General features: G+C 42.6%; 1 protein-coding gene across 1 annotated transcript in view; it reads right to left on the bottom strand.

Moving 5' to 3' along the window:
- Nucleotides 1-16,839, bottom strand: part of ST8SIA4 (ST8 alpha-N-acetyl-neuraminide alpha-2,8-sialyltransferase 4) — a 246,537-nt gene that overhangs the window by 48,023 nt on the left and 181,675 nt on the right. The window contains exon 4 of the mRNA XM_068271687.1: nt 11,879-12,172. Within this exon, the coding sequence (XP_068127788.1) occupies nt 11,879-12,172 (294 nt within the window). The remainder of the gene's footprint in view (nt 1-11,878; nt 12,173-16,839) is intronic.

The following is a 16,839-nucleotide window of genomic DNA, read 5'->3' as shown; positions in this document are numbered from 1 at the left end:
AATGAATGAAGAAGCACAATGTAAATTCGCCATATGTGTCTGGCTGGAAGCAGGTGCTCTTTTAATTGTAAGAATTAGATGAGATGGACAGTTTGTGAGCCTATGCAGCATTTTAATATGGATCAACATGATTCAGTGAAAACATCTATGGCAGGAGTGGACCTATTTACATATAGAAGCCATCAGCCCACTCTAGGAAATTCAATGGATGGTTTTAAAGGGAAATAAAACAAAGCTATAAAGGATTAGGCTAGGTTTACCGTATATATACTCGCATATAAGCCGACCTGCATATAAGCCGACCCCCCAACTTTTATCTAAAAAAACAGGGAAAAATGATTGACCCCCATATAAGCCGGGGGTAGGAAATGCTGGATTGGTGCAGGCCGCGTGATCCCCGCAGTGTGTCCCAGTATAGCTCGTATAGTGCCCAGTATGGGTAGGTAGTGCCTCAGTATAGCTAGTATAGTGCCCAGTATGGGTAGGTAGTGCCCCAGTATAGCTAGTAAAGTGCCCAGTATAGCTAGTATAGTACCCAGTATAGCTAGTATAGTGCCCAGTCTGGGTAAGTAGTGCCCCAGTATAGCTAGTATAGTGCCCAGTATAGCTAGTATAGTGCCCCAGTATTGGTAGGTAGTGCCCCAGTAGAGCTAGCAAAATGCACAGTATAGCTAGTATAGTGCCCAGTATAGCTAGTAAAGTGCCCAGTATAGCCAGTAAAGTGCCCAGTACAGCCAGTATAGTGCCCAGTATAGTCAGTGTAGTGCCCAGTAGTCAGTGTCAGTGTAGTGCCCAGTATAGCCAGTATAGTGCCCAGTATAGCTAGTATAGTGCCCAGTATAGCAAGTATAGTGCCCAGTTTAGCCAGTAAAGTGCCCAATATAGCCAGTAAAGTGCCCAGTATAGCCATTCCCCCCCCCCCCCCCGGCGGCCGCCGCTGCTATTACCTGTTCAGACGGCGGCCGCTTCCTCTAATCCGGGTGCCCCACTCGCTCTGCTCTCCATAATGCGTATAAGTGTATCACAGCAGCGCGCCCGGAGCTGCTGCTGTGACGAGGCAGGAGAGAGCGGTTCCCCTGGTAACGGCGATACACATCGCCGTTACCAGGGGAACCGCTCTCTTCTGCCTCGTCACAGCAGCAGCGCTGGGGGCGCTGCTGTGATACACTTATACGCATGATGTAGAGCAGAGCGAGAGGGGCACCCGGATTAGAGGAAGCGGCCCCCGGCTGAACAGGTAATAGCAGCGGCAGCCGCGGAGGGAGCGGGTGGGCGGGGGGGTGCCGCGGACCACCACCACCCACCACCCAAGACTCGCATACAAGCCGACCCCCCAACTTTTGGCCCCCTTTTTGAGGGTCAAAAATTCGGCTTGTATATATACGGTACATTGGCATTGAGAATGGACTGTTTATTGGATCGGAAGGGCAGCAGATAAATGGATGTGTATGCTATGCATAGGATCCGTTCAGACATGTCTGTTGCCAATGGATCTGCAGCCTTTGTTCCCTTCCATTTCGATAAGCGGATACAAGATCATTCCGGACAGTGGACATAACATACATAGCATGGGTCGTATGCAAACTGATTACACATCGTTTTCATCAGCAAACCCCTGAAACATTTGTATATGTGATCCTTCGTATCTCTTTTTGGACTAACTAAGGCTGGTGCTAGATCCACCTGTTGTCTGAGGTGGCAACAATTTAATCTATTGTTTTAGGATCCGCCTGTTCATTAGTCTAATAGGGTGGTGATGAGAGTACAGCATAGGCTGGAGGAGTGGATTTGATGTGAAATATAGTGTCAATATGGATACTCTTAGGCCTAGGACCCACTTGAGCATTTTTGGATTGCTGACAATCACCAGCGATTCCAAAAACTGCTTTGCCAATTAAAGCCAATGACAATACAATAATGAATTGCTTTTCAAAAGCGATTTTGTAGCAACGTTTGTGGGTGATTTAAAAGTTAAAGAAAGTTTAATATAACTCCTAGCACAAGAGGTCATCTGCCTTTTTCTAATTGAAGATATAAAAAGGCCTATCCTATGACCACTTGTGCTTGTGCTTAGGGGGGGGGGGGCTACAAGTCAGAAGGTGGCAGAAATTAACCTCGGGAGGTGTGATAAGTATCTCAAACTTTATTTTCTCAGGTTACAACAACAACAACAACAACAAAAACAGGCCAGATACTAGTTACTGCCTATCCACTATAAAACAATCCAAAGCAATAGTAAAGTTACAAAGAACAACTGAGAAAAACTCTAAGGAGCAAACATTCAGATGCTATAATAACAAACCTATTGCAAAAATACTGACCTGTGAAAGGTGACTTAGGTTAGCATTCAGGCCAGTCCAATACAACAGACAGGATGTGTAATAATCCCCCTTTGCTAGACAAAAGTTACCGTACATGTGCACCTGTGAGAGTGCTACATTCAGTGGTGTCTGGGGCACTATCAGTGAAAAACAGCAGCATGCTCAGTATATGAGGTTTCCAGTCTAAATTAATTTCTTGGTGGGCTAAAGCTGTTTAACGGCTCTAGGCGCAGTTCCAAACAAAGTCAAACTGTTGGCAGAATCTGCTTACAGCGACAATCCCTCAGAGGAGAACACTGAAAATTCAGCCTGGACACTCCCTTTCAGTGTATGTATTGCACACAGCTGTCTCTCTCTTTTGAAAGCAAATTCACCTGTCCCTCTCTTTTCTCCTATGTCCAGATCTGTATAAATAAATGCATTACACAATTAAAAATAGGATACACTGTACTAAATTCTATATTCAGTCTCTAAATGACTTATTTTTCTCCACATGCCACACAGTTATGTCACATTATTCTAACCACCTATTTATAACCAGAATACCCAGCTCTAGAAACACAGAAAGCAGCAAGATACTGTAGGAGAGACTCGTTATGATTCTGGATGGTTGCTGGAGGTATATGGAGGCATGCAGACTTTAGTGCGTCTGACAGTTGCTGATGAATAAGTAGTGGTGAACCCAGTCATTGGACATGTCCATAGAGCTGGCCCCAGATGTTCTTGACTGGGTTAGGGTCTGGGAAATTCAGTGACTAGAGAACCAAGCTCAAAACATGACTCGTTGGAGAAGGTCACTCTGCCAGTCGGTGCAAGTCCAGTGTCCAATGCACTGCTGTGCAAATTGCAGCTATTTTGGGATGAACTCTCATGAGCCTGGGTGCAGTCACCAGCCATCATCTCCAGAGCCCCATTCACGACACCACATCATTCTTGGTGTACACCTAAAAGCCCCCTGGTTTATTTACATGGTGAGCTGCTCTATGGTAGTGTGCTGACTGGCTCACGCCAGCCTGCACACACTACTCGTTATAATGTGTTACATAAATTGCGTGTACCTACCTGCAGTCACCACATCAGGTACACTTTAACCACGGCAGCCTGTGAACAGTTCAGCCAAACTCCACTGTTTCTGAAATTCTGCTGCCCTTAGCCTAGTAGTCAGTGATCCTACCATGTCTGATAAATCCCACTTTTTCCCAATGACAGCCACTGTTGCAATATTGGCAACTTGCTGACATCCCACACTATATATGCCAGCACATTTGTTTATTGGCTGTGCGTCCCTGATGCAGTTGGTGGTCATAATGTGACTCTCCTGTGTAATGTGAAAGAACATTAGCGATGGAAGAAAGGATCGGTATGGTTTGGAAAACTGCATGCATGACTGGAAAAGTGAAAAAGGCGTGACTAGAAGTGTGGTTTGAGCATTTCTGTTGTCCAAACACCAAGAAGTGTCCCTCCTTCTTGTCTCAGAGAGCTGGGAGGTGTAAGTAAATGGGCTACCAGCATATGAAGGGCAGGGATGATCAAACAGATGCAAATACTTCTGAGATTATGCAAATTTAGGTACGTTTTTATGCAAATATATGCAGCTTGAAATTGGACCAATCAAGTCCCACCCAGGTTTAAATTGATTGGTCCAAATTTAAAGCTGCATATATTTGCATAAAAATGTACATACATTTGCATAAACTTAGAAGTATTTCCATATCTTTGATCATCCCTACTGAAGAGAGGTTATTTCAAACCTTGAGGTACCAGCCCCAGATCAGCCGCAGCAGTGCTGGCACTTAGGGATCGTCGGATTTCCGATTCAGATGGATTTCCATTTTCCAAGTAGTGAATTTCCGATTGACGATTTCTGCAGGGTGTTTTTTTTTTGTTCTGTTTGTTAATAAAAATAGTTAATTGGAAAGATAAAAGAAAATAGCGTAATCCGCTATTTTTTGCAGATGCACGCTATTACCGCGGTACACTTCTGAATTGACCTAATGTACACTATTACGTGGCATCCACATTTCCGTTCAGCAACAGTGGTAGACGTCTGTATTCTGTAATTGGCCTAATACTTCCGAGTCTTCTGATTGGCCCAAAAAGTCTGAGGTAATCCAATTTCTTTCTGCTGCACAATACTGACTCTCTGATTGGTCCAGTGCTTACAAATCTTGTTATTGGCCTAAAATGTACCTGTCTTGGTAATGCGGTATTTCCACAGAATTCTGATTCCACATATCGTGGAATTTGGAAACTCATTCCAGATTCCCAGGCTTCATAAATTAACAGTAAAAAATGTGCATCCTTTATGTCGTCATGCCAGTGTCTATAAGGTTACTGATGATTTAAAAATAATACATGTACTTTTCTCACTGGGCTAAACGTGTGCTCCCATGAGCAGGGACAGTAATAACTCATCATTGAAACCACACATTAAAAAAATAAAAAAATTCATAACATATTTAGATTCAGTATTAATAGGTAAAGCATTCCAACTGACTCCAAAGTGAATCAAGGAAATAACATGTTCATCCTTCATTCAGTCTGACAACTATGAAAGGTTCTGTCTCACTTTACAGCTGATTCATGAATTTTATAACGCTGCACTCAAAGATGAATTTATCGGAGAGCAGTATGCCTCGCTATAGTGACAGATACCGACATATGGACACTGCAGCATTTGGCACATGACGAGTGTGAAGCGCGTCAAGGGTTTTTCCCAGTAACAATCACCTGTTTATTAGAGGGATAACATTTTCCTATTTGAACATTAGCTGCTTAAGTGGTGGCTATGGGTGCCTTTGACCCCTATAATTCTTTGGTTTAAAAAAAAACAAAAACAAAAAAACCCTTAATGGAAAAGCTGGGGGTATATTGAAGGTTTATGAAAATCAGGCTAACTGACTGAGGATCGCGGTGTGGTTTGACAATGAGAATGAAAGCAAATAAAGATCCTGATGAAATCAATAGGGTAATTACATGGAACAATAAGGATAACCACATTAATGGAACCCAACAATGCTATATGCGATCTGAATGCTAAGTTTGGATTTCATCCAGCGAGGCCGCGGCAAGAGAACTTTCTGTGTAAAAGAGAAGTAGTAAGAGTACAAACAATGTGATGTTACATTCATTTAATGAATAGTTTAAGTAAATGTTCATGAACGGCGTAGTTAGACGGCGCTGAAACAGATGGTACTGCTCATATTGAAGTCTCGGAGGATAACAGAATGAAGTTCGGGAGGCTCCAGTGAGCGCTGGTGAATACCGGCGAGGGGTAGGTTTGAAAATGGAAATATAATGAAACATACAACGATACATCATCAAGATTTTCTTCTTCCTTTGAATGCTATACATTTGCATATTGCTTTCGGGGGTTTATACTGTGGAAATGTGTCTTTCCTAAAACTATATTTAAATAGGTAAAACCTGAGATAGCAGAGAGCTCGGCTAATGGTGATTACAAGGGGGACAAGAGCACAAGTGTTTGTGTTTTGCTTCTGATTTGTATTTTTTGGACGGTTCTCAAAAGCAGAGTTAATATTCTGAATGGGATCTAACAGAGTAACGAGATGGATGCACAAAATCACGGTAATACTACTGCCAAGCACAGACAGAGCACAGCAATATTACACTTACTTATGGCATTCCAGCAGCAAATACAGAGTACACCATTAACGCGATCTGCGATATTCAAATGGTGTGACTGTTGCTACGGTAACGTGTGTTATTATCGAGCGTTACCATTAGTAATGCTTGTTACCATATCAACAGTCACACTACTCGAGCATCCCGGGCAACGCTAAAAGCAGTACCGTGTTTCCCCTAAAGTAAGACATCCCCTGAGAAAAAGCCCTAGCAGGAATTCCTAGCATGCTTGAACTATAAGACATCCCCTGAATGTAAGCACTAGCAGCAGCCCACATGACACCAGCAAGTCACGATCAATACAAAGCCTGGATACAGGAGAGCAGAAGTATAATGTGAGTTCGACAGTCCTGTATATGTTTCAGGCAATTTGTGTAGTTGGAGCCAGCCCTCCTGATCTGTGGTGATAAGCATCAGCAGCACTTCACTTCTTCACCTTTTCCAAGGACACACAGCTTATCCTATCTTAGCTCAGGGGAGCCTGACAGAGTTCTCTGCCTGCAAGAAATAGACTCTTACACACATGAACAGCAGAATCAATTTCTTGTAAGTTACAGCCAATATCTGCAAACCACAAGCTCTGTGCACGCTGCTTGTGTTTCAGCATGGCATCTAGTATATACATTTTGTATAGGAAAACTACCAGTATTTCCCTCCAAAATAAGACATCCTCTGAAAATAAGCCCTAGTACATCTTTTGTAGCAAAAATTAATATAAGAGAGTGTCTTATTTTCGGGGAAACACGGGTAGTTACTGCGCAGGTGCAGAAAGCTCCTAGCTGTGGGAGTGTAACGGGGGAGCACTGGCAGCCAACCCGTACATGTGCAATGAAGCATGACTTGGCCAGAATACCGGGCTGTCCAGCAGGAGACAGGAACGGCTTGGAGAGACAGCAAGGGACTGTGCGGCCTCAAGAGACCTCTTTGGTCTTAGGTACACTTTAACTGTATGCTAGCAACACAAGGATAAAAATGCAGAAAAAAACGCAGCATGCAGGACTTTATAAAATTGCATCAAAATTGGAAGAAGAATCGTATGTTGTGTAAAACTGCCTTTACCGCGATTTTGTGCATCAGGCCCAATGTGTCTTACACTATTAATATACATATTATTTTCTGCAGTAAAATAATCAGAATGTATGTGCTGTATTGTATGTGTAAGCTTATTTCTACAAGCTGTTTATCTTGAATAATTTAACCTCAACGGAAAACCAGCAGATAATGTTTTCAGTTGGCTTTGATCACATGTAAAGTGTGACTAATAACAGATATCCTGTTCAGTGTGGTCTTCGGAAGAATAATGTGATAGCGTTTTAGCGTTTGGAAAAAGAACACATGCCATGTTCAGAACTGTGGTCTTCTGTAGTGATTTCATGAGATAAGGAGAATAAAAGCTGCATAATGTGCTCACCCTACTCCACGTCCGCAGAAAGATGCATGGATCTCCTTCTCTACAGAAAGAAGCACAGATCTCCTGCTCTACAGAAAGAAGCATGGATCTCCTCTCTCCTCTGAAAGAAAAGGCAACTGCCTGTGTGGCTCACTCACAACCTGCACTGATGCAAGCCTGGCAGTAAGCTGAAAGTGTATGCAAGGCACAGTATGCAAGATGGAGTAAATTATGAAGCACAAATTACAGCTGTGCGATAAAACCAGCAGTTCCGAGTGTATGCTTGACCTGCAAAAGAAGGATTTGCATAGCTCAACTGAACCAACTTATTATTATTTAGTATTTATGTAGTTTTGACTTTCTCTGCAGCACTTTACAGAGTATATACAGTCTTGTCAGTAACTGTCCCTTAGAGGAGCTCACAATCTAATCCCTACCATAGTCATATGTCTATGTATGTATTGTGTAGTGTATGTATCGTAGTGTAGGGACAATTTAGGGGGAAGACTGTTAACTTATCTGCCATCTACAAAATGGCACACACAAAAAATGAAAAAATCTGTGCAGAAAACACCATTGCATTGCAATGAAAAAACAGCTGCAATATCACACAGTCAAGTGGGGTAGTTTAATAGTTATAAAGCTCAAACTACAGTACAAGGACTGTAGTGATCAAAAATTAAGTCATAGGCAGTGTAGTACTTTCTATCCCCACTAGAGGGAAGTGTTGGAGGGCAGGAGAGAGAGAGAGCAGAGGACTTCTGCTATCTACCTATTCCTCTATAGTCCACAGTCACATGACCGCATGGCATTCCCAGTACACACACTATATTAAGCACCTTTTTTTGGTACACTCATTGGGAAGAACAAGGATTTACAGCGTGAAGCAGGTAATTTATGCCTAGTGTGGGCCTGATAAATTGGGCTCCGACATAAGCCCTAATTCAATTAGCGGCAATGGCAGCACCTATTAGTAATTTGTGCATCGGGCTTACCAAAACTTCAGCGGTAGCGAGTTTGGCCGGTTCCTGAACTCAGGTGGTATCAGCTATTGCCGGGGCCTATGTGGTTATACGGGGCACTTCTTCTCAGTGACCTGGCATATGTTATTAGGTAATGACATGCCCCAGGTCCAGGCGAGGATGAGAGCACACAGATTGAAGGAGCAGTGCACTGTGTGCCTGGCTTTCAGGGGCATAAAGAGGTGATTTGCATATTTGGGTGGGATGCAGCACGGGAAACCATGCTTGCTCCCTTAAAGCTGAATTATTGCAAATACCTAGCCTGCAGTGGCGTAGCTGAGGAGCTTTGGGCCCCAGTGCGAGTTTTACATAGGGCCTATTTCTGGATCAGTGAGGTGTAATCAGAGTAAGGAAACAGTTATTTAAGGACTACCACTATCCAGTCCATGTATAGGTGTTCACTACCAGCATAGCACCAATTAAAAGCTAATAAGATGGATGAAGGAGGACCCCTAACGGGCCCCTCTGGTCCAGAGGCCCCGGTGCGCTCGTAACCTCTGCACCCCCTATTACAATGCCACTGCTAGCTTGTAAAGTACAGACAGTGATAGGTCTCTCTTACAGAAACAACTTGTTTATTGCTACAGCAGGAACTGGGGGAAAGGTGTGTGTGTGTGTGTGTGTGTGTGTGTGTGTATGGGGGGAGGCACTTTGAGAACTGAGGTATGTTTGATAGATTTACATTAAGATGTTACTGACTAGTTGCAGTGGCATTTCTGATTAGTAACGATGGCATGGTTTGCTAGTAGCAGTGGCATTGTTGATTAGAAGCTGTGGCACTGAGGAAGAAATACTTTAGCAGAATATGTGATAGCTTCTTCTTGCTCCATTACAACTGTACAGCAAGTGCAAAGATCACTCTGCTTACAGTTGGCTAGCTTCAGTGCTTTCCTGTTAGTATAGAAGAAGCAGTGATCAAAGTGGTACAACAAAGATGCTGGAGGTAGAGAACATCTGCAGGGGCTTTGTGCTGATTCACAAGGGGAAGTTAGGATAGAACAAGGGTCAGCCTGCTACCATAGATCTCAACAGAGTTGTCACAGCTACAAGTCAGCAACATATTTCATTTAACCACCCTGGCGTTCTGATTAAATCGCCAGGGTGGCTGCGGGAGGGTTTTTTTTAAATTAAAAAAAAACTATTTCATGCAGCCAACTGAAAGTTGGCTGCATGAAAGCCCACTAGAGGGCGCTCCGGAGGCGTTCTTCCGATCGCCTCCGGCGCCCAGAATAAACAAGGAAGGCCGCAATGAGCGGCCTTCCTTGTTTTGCTTACATCGTCGCCATAGCGACGAGCGGAGTGACGTCATCGACGTCAGCCGACGTCCTGACGTCAGCCGCCTCCGATCCAGCCCTTAGCGCTGGCCGGAACTTTTTGTTCCGGCTACGCTGGGCTCAGGCGGCTGGGGGGACCCTCTTTCGCCGCTGCTCGCGGCGGATCGCCGCAGAGCGGCGGCGATCAGGCAGCACACGCGGCTGGCAAAGTGCCGGCTGCGTGTGCTGCTTTTTATTTGACGAAAATCGGCCCAGCAGGGCCTGAGCGGCAGCCTCTGGCGGTGTTGGACGAGCTGAGCTCGTCCAGACCGCTCAGCAGGTTAATGCTTCCACAGATGTTATGTTAACTTAGCATTTCCCAAAATCACATTGACAGCATCACTATCTGCAGGGTTGTGGACTTTATTTGTGGCCTTCACTGGGTGCACATTTGATAGAGACACCAGTTAAAAGGGCGCTGGAAATAGCAGGCAGTAAAATATATAGGTAAATTTACTGATATATTACTACTTCGTTTATTTACTACTTCGTTCATGTAGTAAAATATAGGAAATATACTGATATTTTACTTTGACCTAACCTCTCCCTACTCTCACACAGGAACCCCCTACCTGGTGGTGCCTAACCTTACCCCCACCCCAAGTGGGCACCTAACCTTAACCATCCCTGGTGGGTGCCTAACCTTAAACCCCACCCCCTACTTACGCTATCACGCTCACTGAATTCTTGTTGAAAAGAGTGCCCAATATAAGAACAGGCGCAATGTGAACTGCAGCTACAAATAGCGGGTGCCCTTATCAACGGGATGCGTCTTTGGTGGGAAACTAGCAGCACCAGATCCAATGTATCACACGCCATCTAATGGGGTATCTATGGTCACGGGTACCCAGATGTAAGTGATAGTTTTTACCTCTTTAGTGATAGTTTTTACCTTGGATTTTATGCGTTCAAGAACATTACAGCGATATACACTTAGAGGGGGTTATTTGCTTTGTTTACTCGACGGACCGCATGAGGACATGATAATTTGCTGAACAAGAATAATACACGTGGTCTGATCACAGTCTTGGCAACAATAAGGAAGTGATTAAACCTCTGTCCTAACACTGGCTACCTGAAATTGAGAAAGAGTACCACTACTTGAGCGATTGTTGCAACCTTATAATTCGGGTTGGCAACAGCTGGTAAGCCTTCAATTGCTATGGTAGTGGGAACACCAAAGTGATCAAGGAAGTGGTGGCTTTCACCGCCTATTGCACTGTTTTTTGTAACTAATTCATCCTGGAAAATTGTCTAGTTTCAAATACACTGTTCATAGATTGTACCTGGTAAAATATGAAGCAGGTTATTTTGACGCCCGACGCTCAGAGCTGAAGCTGGGCGCCGTCATAGCACTAGTGCTATGCTGCCCCGCACAAGAGTAATGTGGGGATCTGGCAATTGCCTGATCGCGAATTACACCTCCCTCCGAGTGCTGCCGGGGAATTTAGCGGCAGCAGGGCGAGCCATCATTTGGCTCACCCTGCACCCAGCTCACTGGCGGCGCCATAATATGTACGCGTAAAATGATCCTCTTGGCAAGTGCAAGGACTGTACATAGCAGGATCTTGGTAAATATAAATAATGACCCTCTCTGCTTTTACTGCATACAGCTATCCCTCCACGGGGTCTGAGCAGAAAAGAGACAGTACTAGTACAAGTCTGGGCTGTTCTACTGGAGTGTCTGTGTAATATTTCTGTGTCTCACTGCAGACATCCAGCAAGATGCAGCAGATAAGTATATAGATTTTGTTACATTCCATTTCTTAGATTGTTGCTTGTAACTTTTTGAGGTCTTTTATGCTTCAGTAAGAGATAATGAATGGCTGTACGCCATCGCACACGGAGCCAAACCACAGAGAACAATTATTCCACCTTTGTTGGAGCATAGTGCAGTATATACTTAGAGCTTTACATAATGGTCATTCTTTTCCACCAACAGCACAGTGTAACAAAAGGTTAAACACTAAAGCACCATCTAATGCTTATTTTAAACCATAAGTTCACACGCTCAATCTAAATCACGGCATAGCATTGTACTGGAATACGTTATGCTGCTAAACGAACACAGTGCCAGTCAAATTATATATTCCTTTTCAAGCCCTCACATAAATCATTCTTTTAGATAAAAATTTTCTTGAGAAATCAGCTGTTGCCAGGACAAAGTAACCGTTTTCAGGTACTTACCCTCTGACAGCGTGGATGAGTCTTAGCGATGGGTATGCCGTTCGTACTCTCAGTTGGTTCTTAAGGATCAGAGCGTTAACCCACTCGACGTGCTTCTCCCCACCCTTGACCATGAATGCAGGAATCCATAGGACGCTGTCATTAAGCATGGACAATCTGTGCACAAATTTCTGACGATCGCTCTCATTACGAAAACCTCCGAAGGCCCTCTGCACCACTGAGGGGTTCATGGTGATGAAATCTGATTTGGTCCCCACATCAGAAGCAAATTCAACCACGGGAGCTAAGTTACACCTGAAAAAACAATAACTACTCATTAATACAAAAAACAACAAATCTGTTGCGTTATTTAAAAGTTCTGTCTAAAATTTGCAAAGTTATTTTTGTTAATACTTTTGTCTGAGATGTTTGTATTATTTTCCTTCTAACATCTGCAGGTACAGTACCTGCAGAGTACCTGCAGATGTTAGAAGGAAAATAATACAAACATCTCAGACAAAAGTATTAACAAAAATAATAATTAAAAATTTATTGAGATGTCCTCATTTTTAATAATTCAGTCATATTACCTGAAGTACAGATCAAATCGTGGCTGTACAGCCACGATTTGATTTCTACTCCAGGTAATATGACTGAATTATTAAAAATGAGGACATCTCAATCAATTTTTAATTGTTACATTGTTCAAAAATTGATCAGAAATTCTCTTAGCGCTTTCGAAAGTGTGGGGAATGTGGGAGTAAGCACTGGACAATCAATGACCACATAGCTTTATACTGCTTCAAGCTAGCATTAGCTTTTGGTGAAAGTTGATCAATATACTTCTACTAGAGGTCTAGCGTATGCCTACCTCTTAGAGCAAAACCTGAAGTGAGGAAACCTGGACCTGAGCTTGTGCAGTACGGATCTGCTTGTCTTTGGAAGTACTTGGGGATGCGAGTACTTCTAAAGGCTGCCCTAGGAGGGCCAAAGACTTATTTGACCTGCTGGTCAATGATTTCAATCATTTCAGCAATGGAATGAGGGTATGAAAGACTCTATGAGATCCAGAGCCTGTTCTCTACATAGGTGAGTATCTAATTACATTTTCCTGGCTTGCTTCAAGTTTACTTTATGAATAAGCTTGCTATTTGTTTCTTTCCAGTTCAGACAACCTTGATAGCATTAGCTTTCTGCAAACATGTTTTCTTTCTAAAGCAAACATGTTATACTTTAAAACCAGGCAAATATCAAAAGAATTGCATTTAGTGGAAATGGCATGTAAAGCTTCACTACCCCCAGAAATAAAAATTGTTGAATTAGTATGCAGATCTTAACTTTTCCTGCAGCAATTTATTTTTTAAAAAGAGGAACTTTACTGAACAGACTTAAAGAATAAAATTGTATATTTGTACAGCATTACTCTATAAATTATTTAGTCTGTGTTTTCCATTGTAAAATCTTTCCTCACCCTGATTTACATTCATACATTTATGACAGGTGGCCACATCTTTACTGCTGGCAGGTGCATTTCTGCTGAATTTTTTTGTTTGTTGTGTGCGCTGAAGTGAGCATGCGCAACACCTGGTCTCTCAGAGCCCTCTGGGGGAGAGTACTGTGCCACCATAGCCTAGGCTAAATATAATTAGGTGATTTTTTTTTTTTTTTTAAAGTGGTCTAAGAACCTCTCTAAATGTGTTGGTGCAGCCCTAATAGCATGAGGAAACCTATAACAGATAGTCTGTCCAGTCCTTATATTGGAGCCATGCAGAATATAAAGTAATGAGGAAAACATTGACAGGTCACTGGAGGAAAGCGGAGATCACTTAGGGGAATATTTTTGTAGAACACATGAAATGTAACTTGGAAAGACGCTGAGAAGAAACCTGAAAGCAAAACACAGTAACTTGAATTTGATTCTGAGGTGAACTGGAAGCCAATCAAGAGAGTGGCAGAGAGAAGCAGCAGACTTGAGCAGAAATGAGAAGGATAGGTGCATCTAAATGTAATAGAAATGACAGAGGTCAGAGTCTAGTCAGTGGAATACCAAGTAAAAGGACATTGCATTAGCTGAGGTGGGAGACTATGAGAGTATGTACAAGGAGGTTGGTGGTCTCCAGACATAGCAAAGGGTGTAATGCAGAGAAACTGGTGGCAGTAACAGTATTGAGCAGGATGTGATCAACAGTGTTAAATTCAGAGAGAATGTCAAACAGAAGAAAAAGAAAGGGAACATTTTAGCTGCACTCCTCTCACCCAACAAGTCTTCCAATAGGCTTTAAGAAGGAGAGAGGTTGGCACAGCTGTTAAGTCTTTATTCAAAAGGCAGAAAATATAAAAGAATATATAAAAGTATTTTTAAATAAGGACTTAACGGCAGTGCCAGCCTCTCTCCTTCTCCTTAAAGTCATTTGTACTTGTTTACTTCTAAGGCTAGATCACGCCTCTGAGTGCAATCCAGGACACTGCAGTAAGGCATAAAGTAAGGCATAAAGGCATACATTGGTATGGATCGGTCCAGTCTCCTCCATTAACGCATGTGGAGTGCTGAGAACCCCGTTTTCTCCTCTTCCTACAGGCTCCTTAGACAAGACACAGAACATTTATATTGCATTTTTTTTCATGGCTACACAGCCATTAGGGCACACTCAGTAGGCAGTAGCAGGGACTCTTGTCTCCTTACTGAACAGGTGCAGGCTTGCTGAACAGGAAGGGCCAAGATTCAAACCCTGGTCTCCTGTGTCAGAGGCAGATCCCTGACACCAATAAACAATGCAGCCACTCATTGAAGGACACCTGACCTGAGGAAAAGCTACCTAAGGTAAGCATAGATAAAGGTATGTTAATGCATCTACACACTGCTATGCATTGTCCTTTGCTGTTCCTCCCCCGTTTCTCATACACACGCATTGAAAAATTTGACTTTTGGCTGAAGTAAAAATTTCAGACAGGAAGAGACAGGCTAGCTGCAATGTTCCCTCCTATAACCCTCTTACTCCTCTTCCTCGCCCCAGTCACTCCCCCCTGAAGAGGGAATAGGAGGATGAAAGTTTGTCTTTAGCCAAAAGTCAAACTTTTCCAGCAGTGATTACGGAGACCGGAGGGAACAAGGAGAGGAACGGACAATATATAGAGGTATGTGGATCCAGCATGAACATACCCATACCTCTATGCTTACCTTAGGTAGCCTTGCTCAGGTCAGATGAAAATTACTAAATTTACAAACAGGAGTCCAGTGGAATAACACACTTTAATTTCAGTTTAACTTTCTATTTGATTTCAGTGATCTGTATAGAATTCATTGTTTTGAGGTGCAGATTTTAGTAAAGGTTACGCATTGTTTCATCATGTGCTCAGTTTTTAGAATCAAAGCAGGTTTGTTTTAATGTCCCTATGCAATTTTTGACCATGTACCAAAAAGTATTGTAATAGCCGTTTATTAATATGAGTACCCGATCCCTCACTTCATTCCTTTCATTAGTATTCCACGTATCTCAATGCAATTTCGCTGACATATGTTCTGCAGAGTAATAATTCTCACGTAATAAGGGAATGCATAACAGCAGGTAATATATTGCTGTGCCTTTTAGTCCTCACAATTTGTCAAACTTGTAACATTTTGTAACTTTTAACTTAACTGAGTCATAAAATTTTAGTGTAATAAATGAAGCATAAAAAGGCAGTTAAAACAGATTGAAACATATATTTAATGATGTGCTACAGTTAGCCGATAACTTACAGTGTGTTACAAACGCAATACTCGTAGAACTAATTAAAATACATGGGACTTGCAAATTGCATGTGGTGTTTTCTGTTTAAATGCCAGTTGAAATTCTTTGAACAAATAGTGAGGATAACACAAATCTTGGCACAATTAAAATTAACATGATGTGTTTCAGCATAATCAATGATAATACATAAACAACTTTATGGCAACTAACAAAAATGCCTTATTATACACTAGAAAAAATAAGAAGTCCCTTTATAAAAAAAAAAAAAAAACTATAATCGGACCCTGTTATCATCACTTCTGCATCCAGGCTTTGGTAATTGAGCAATGGATAATTTATAACAAATTGAAGTTGTATTGCAATGTACTGCAAGGGTCAAACACCTTATTTCCTCCATTGTGGGGACCATTTTCATCTGCATGTACTGTATGCAAGTCATCAATAAGCGTACTGGGGAATCTTTTGTCCTCTCTTTAAAATAAATGCAGCTGTGATTGGAGGGTTTAGAGTCGATCAGAGGTTATTACTCTAGTTGACAGCAGTTTTTTGTTTGGTCTCCTCAAGTTTCTACTCCAGGCTGCAATGTTAAGAGGTTTTCTGGAACTCCCTAGGATTTCACAATAGACTCTTAGCATTACTGATATTGTTTGACAATACCAGGGGCATAACTAGGGAGGAGCAGCCCCTGTGACTGCAGGGGGGCCCAGAGGTGTGAGGGGCACAACTACTAACCTTTCCTCTCTCTGACGAGGTGTGAAGATCCTGATGACCACACTTGTTTTATGACCCTTGTAAGATGGCCTCCCAGGCTGTGAGGGTCAGCAAGAAGAGGCATAGGATAGGTTGTGAATATTAAGGGGCCCCATCAAAGGTTTGCTGGGGGGCGCCAATGATTTGTAGTTTTGCCCCAGAACAATACTGCAATTGGGTTTTATGAAAATGCAATCTTTTTGTGAAAGCATGTGCTTTTGAATTTTTTTATGCACTTAAAGTGCATACACACTCACAATTACTGTTTCCCACAGGGAACAGGACTCGATTGCTTGGGTGCAAGTGTAGAGCCAAATGCTATAGAGACATATCTCTAGCCTAGAGGCTAGCAACACATCTGTTGCTATGAAAAAGGGATACTGCACAGTGCACGGCAGGTGGTGTGAGGAGAACAATGCACTCAAGGGTCGATGGGGAATCCTTGTTGCTGCATGTGCAACCTGGGGCTGGGGTTTCACCTGTACACACACTTGATCCTCA

This window comes from Hyperolius riggenbachi, chromosome 1, assembly GCF_040937935.1.
Source record: "Hyperolius riggenbachi isolate aHypRig1 chromosome 1, aHypRig1.pri, whole genome shotgun sequence".
NCBI classification, from domain to species: Eukaryota; Metazoa; Chordata; class Amphibia; order Anura; family Hyperoliidae; genus Hyperolius; species Hyperolius riggenbachi.
The sequence above is the reverse complement of the archived record's forward strand: the minus strand, read 5'-3'. Positions and strand labels throughout refer to the sequence as shown.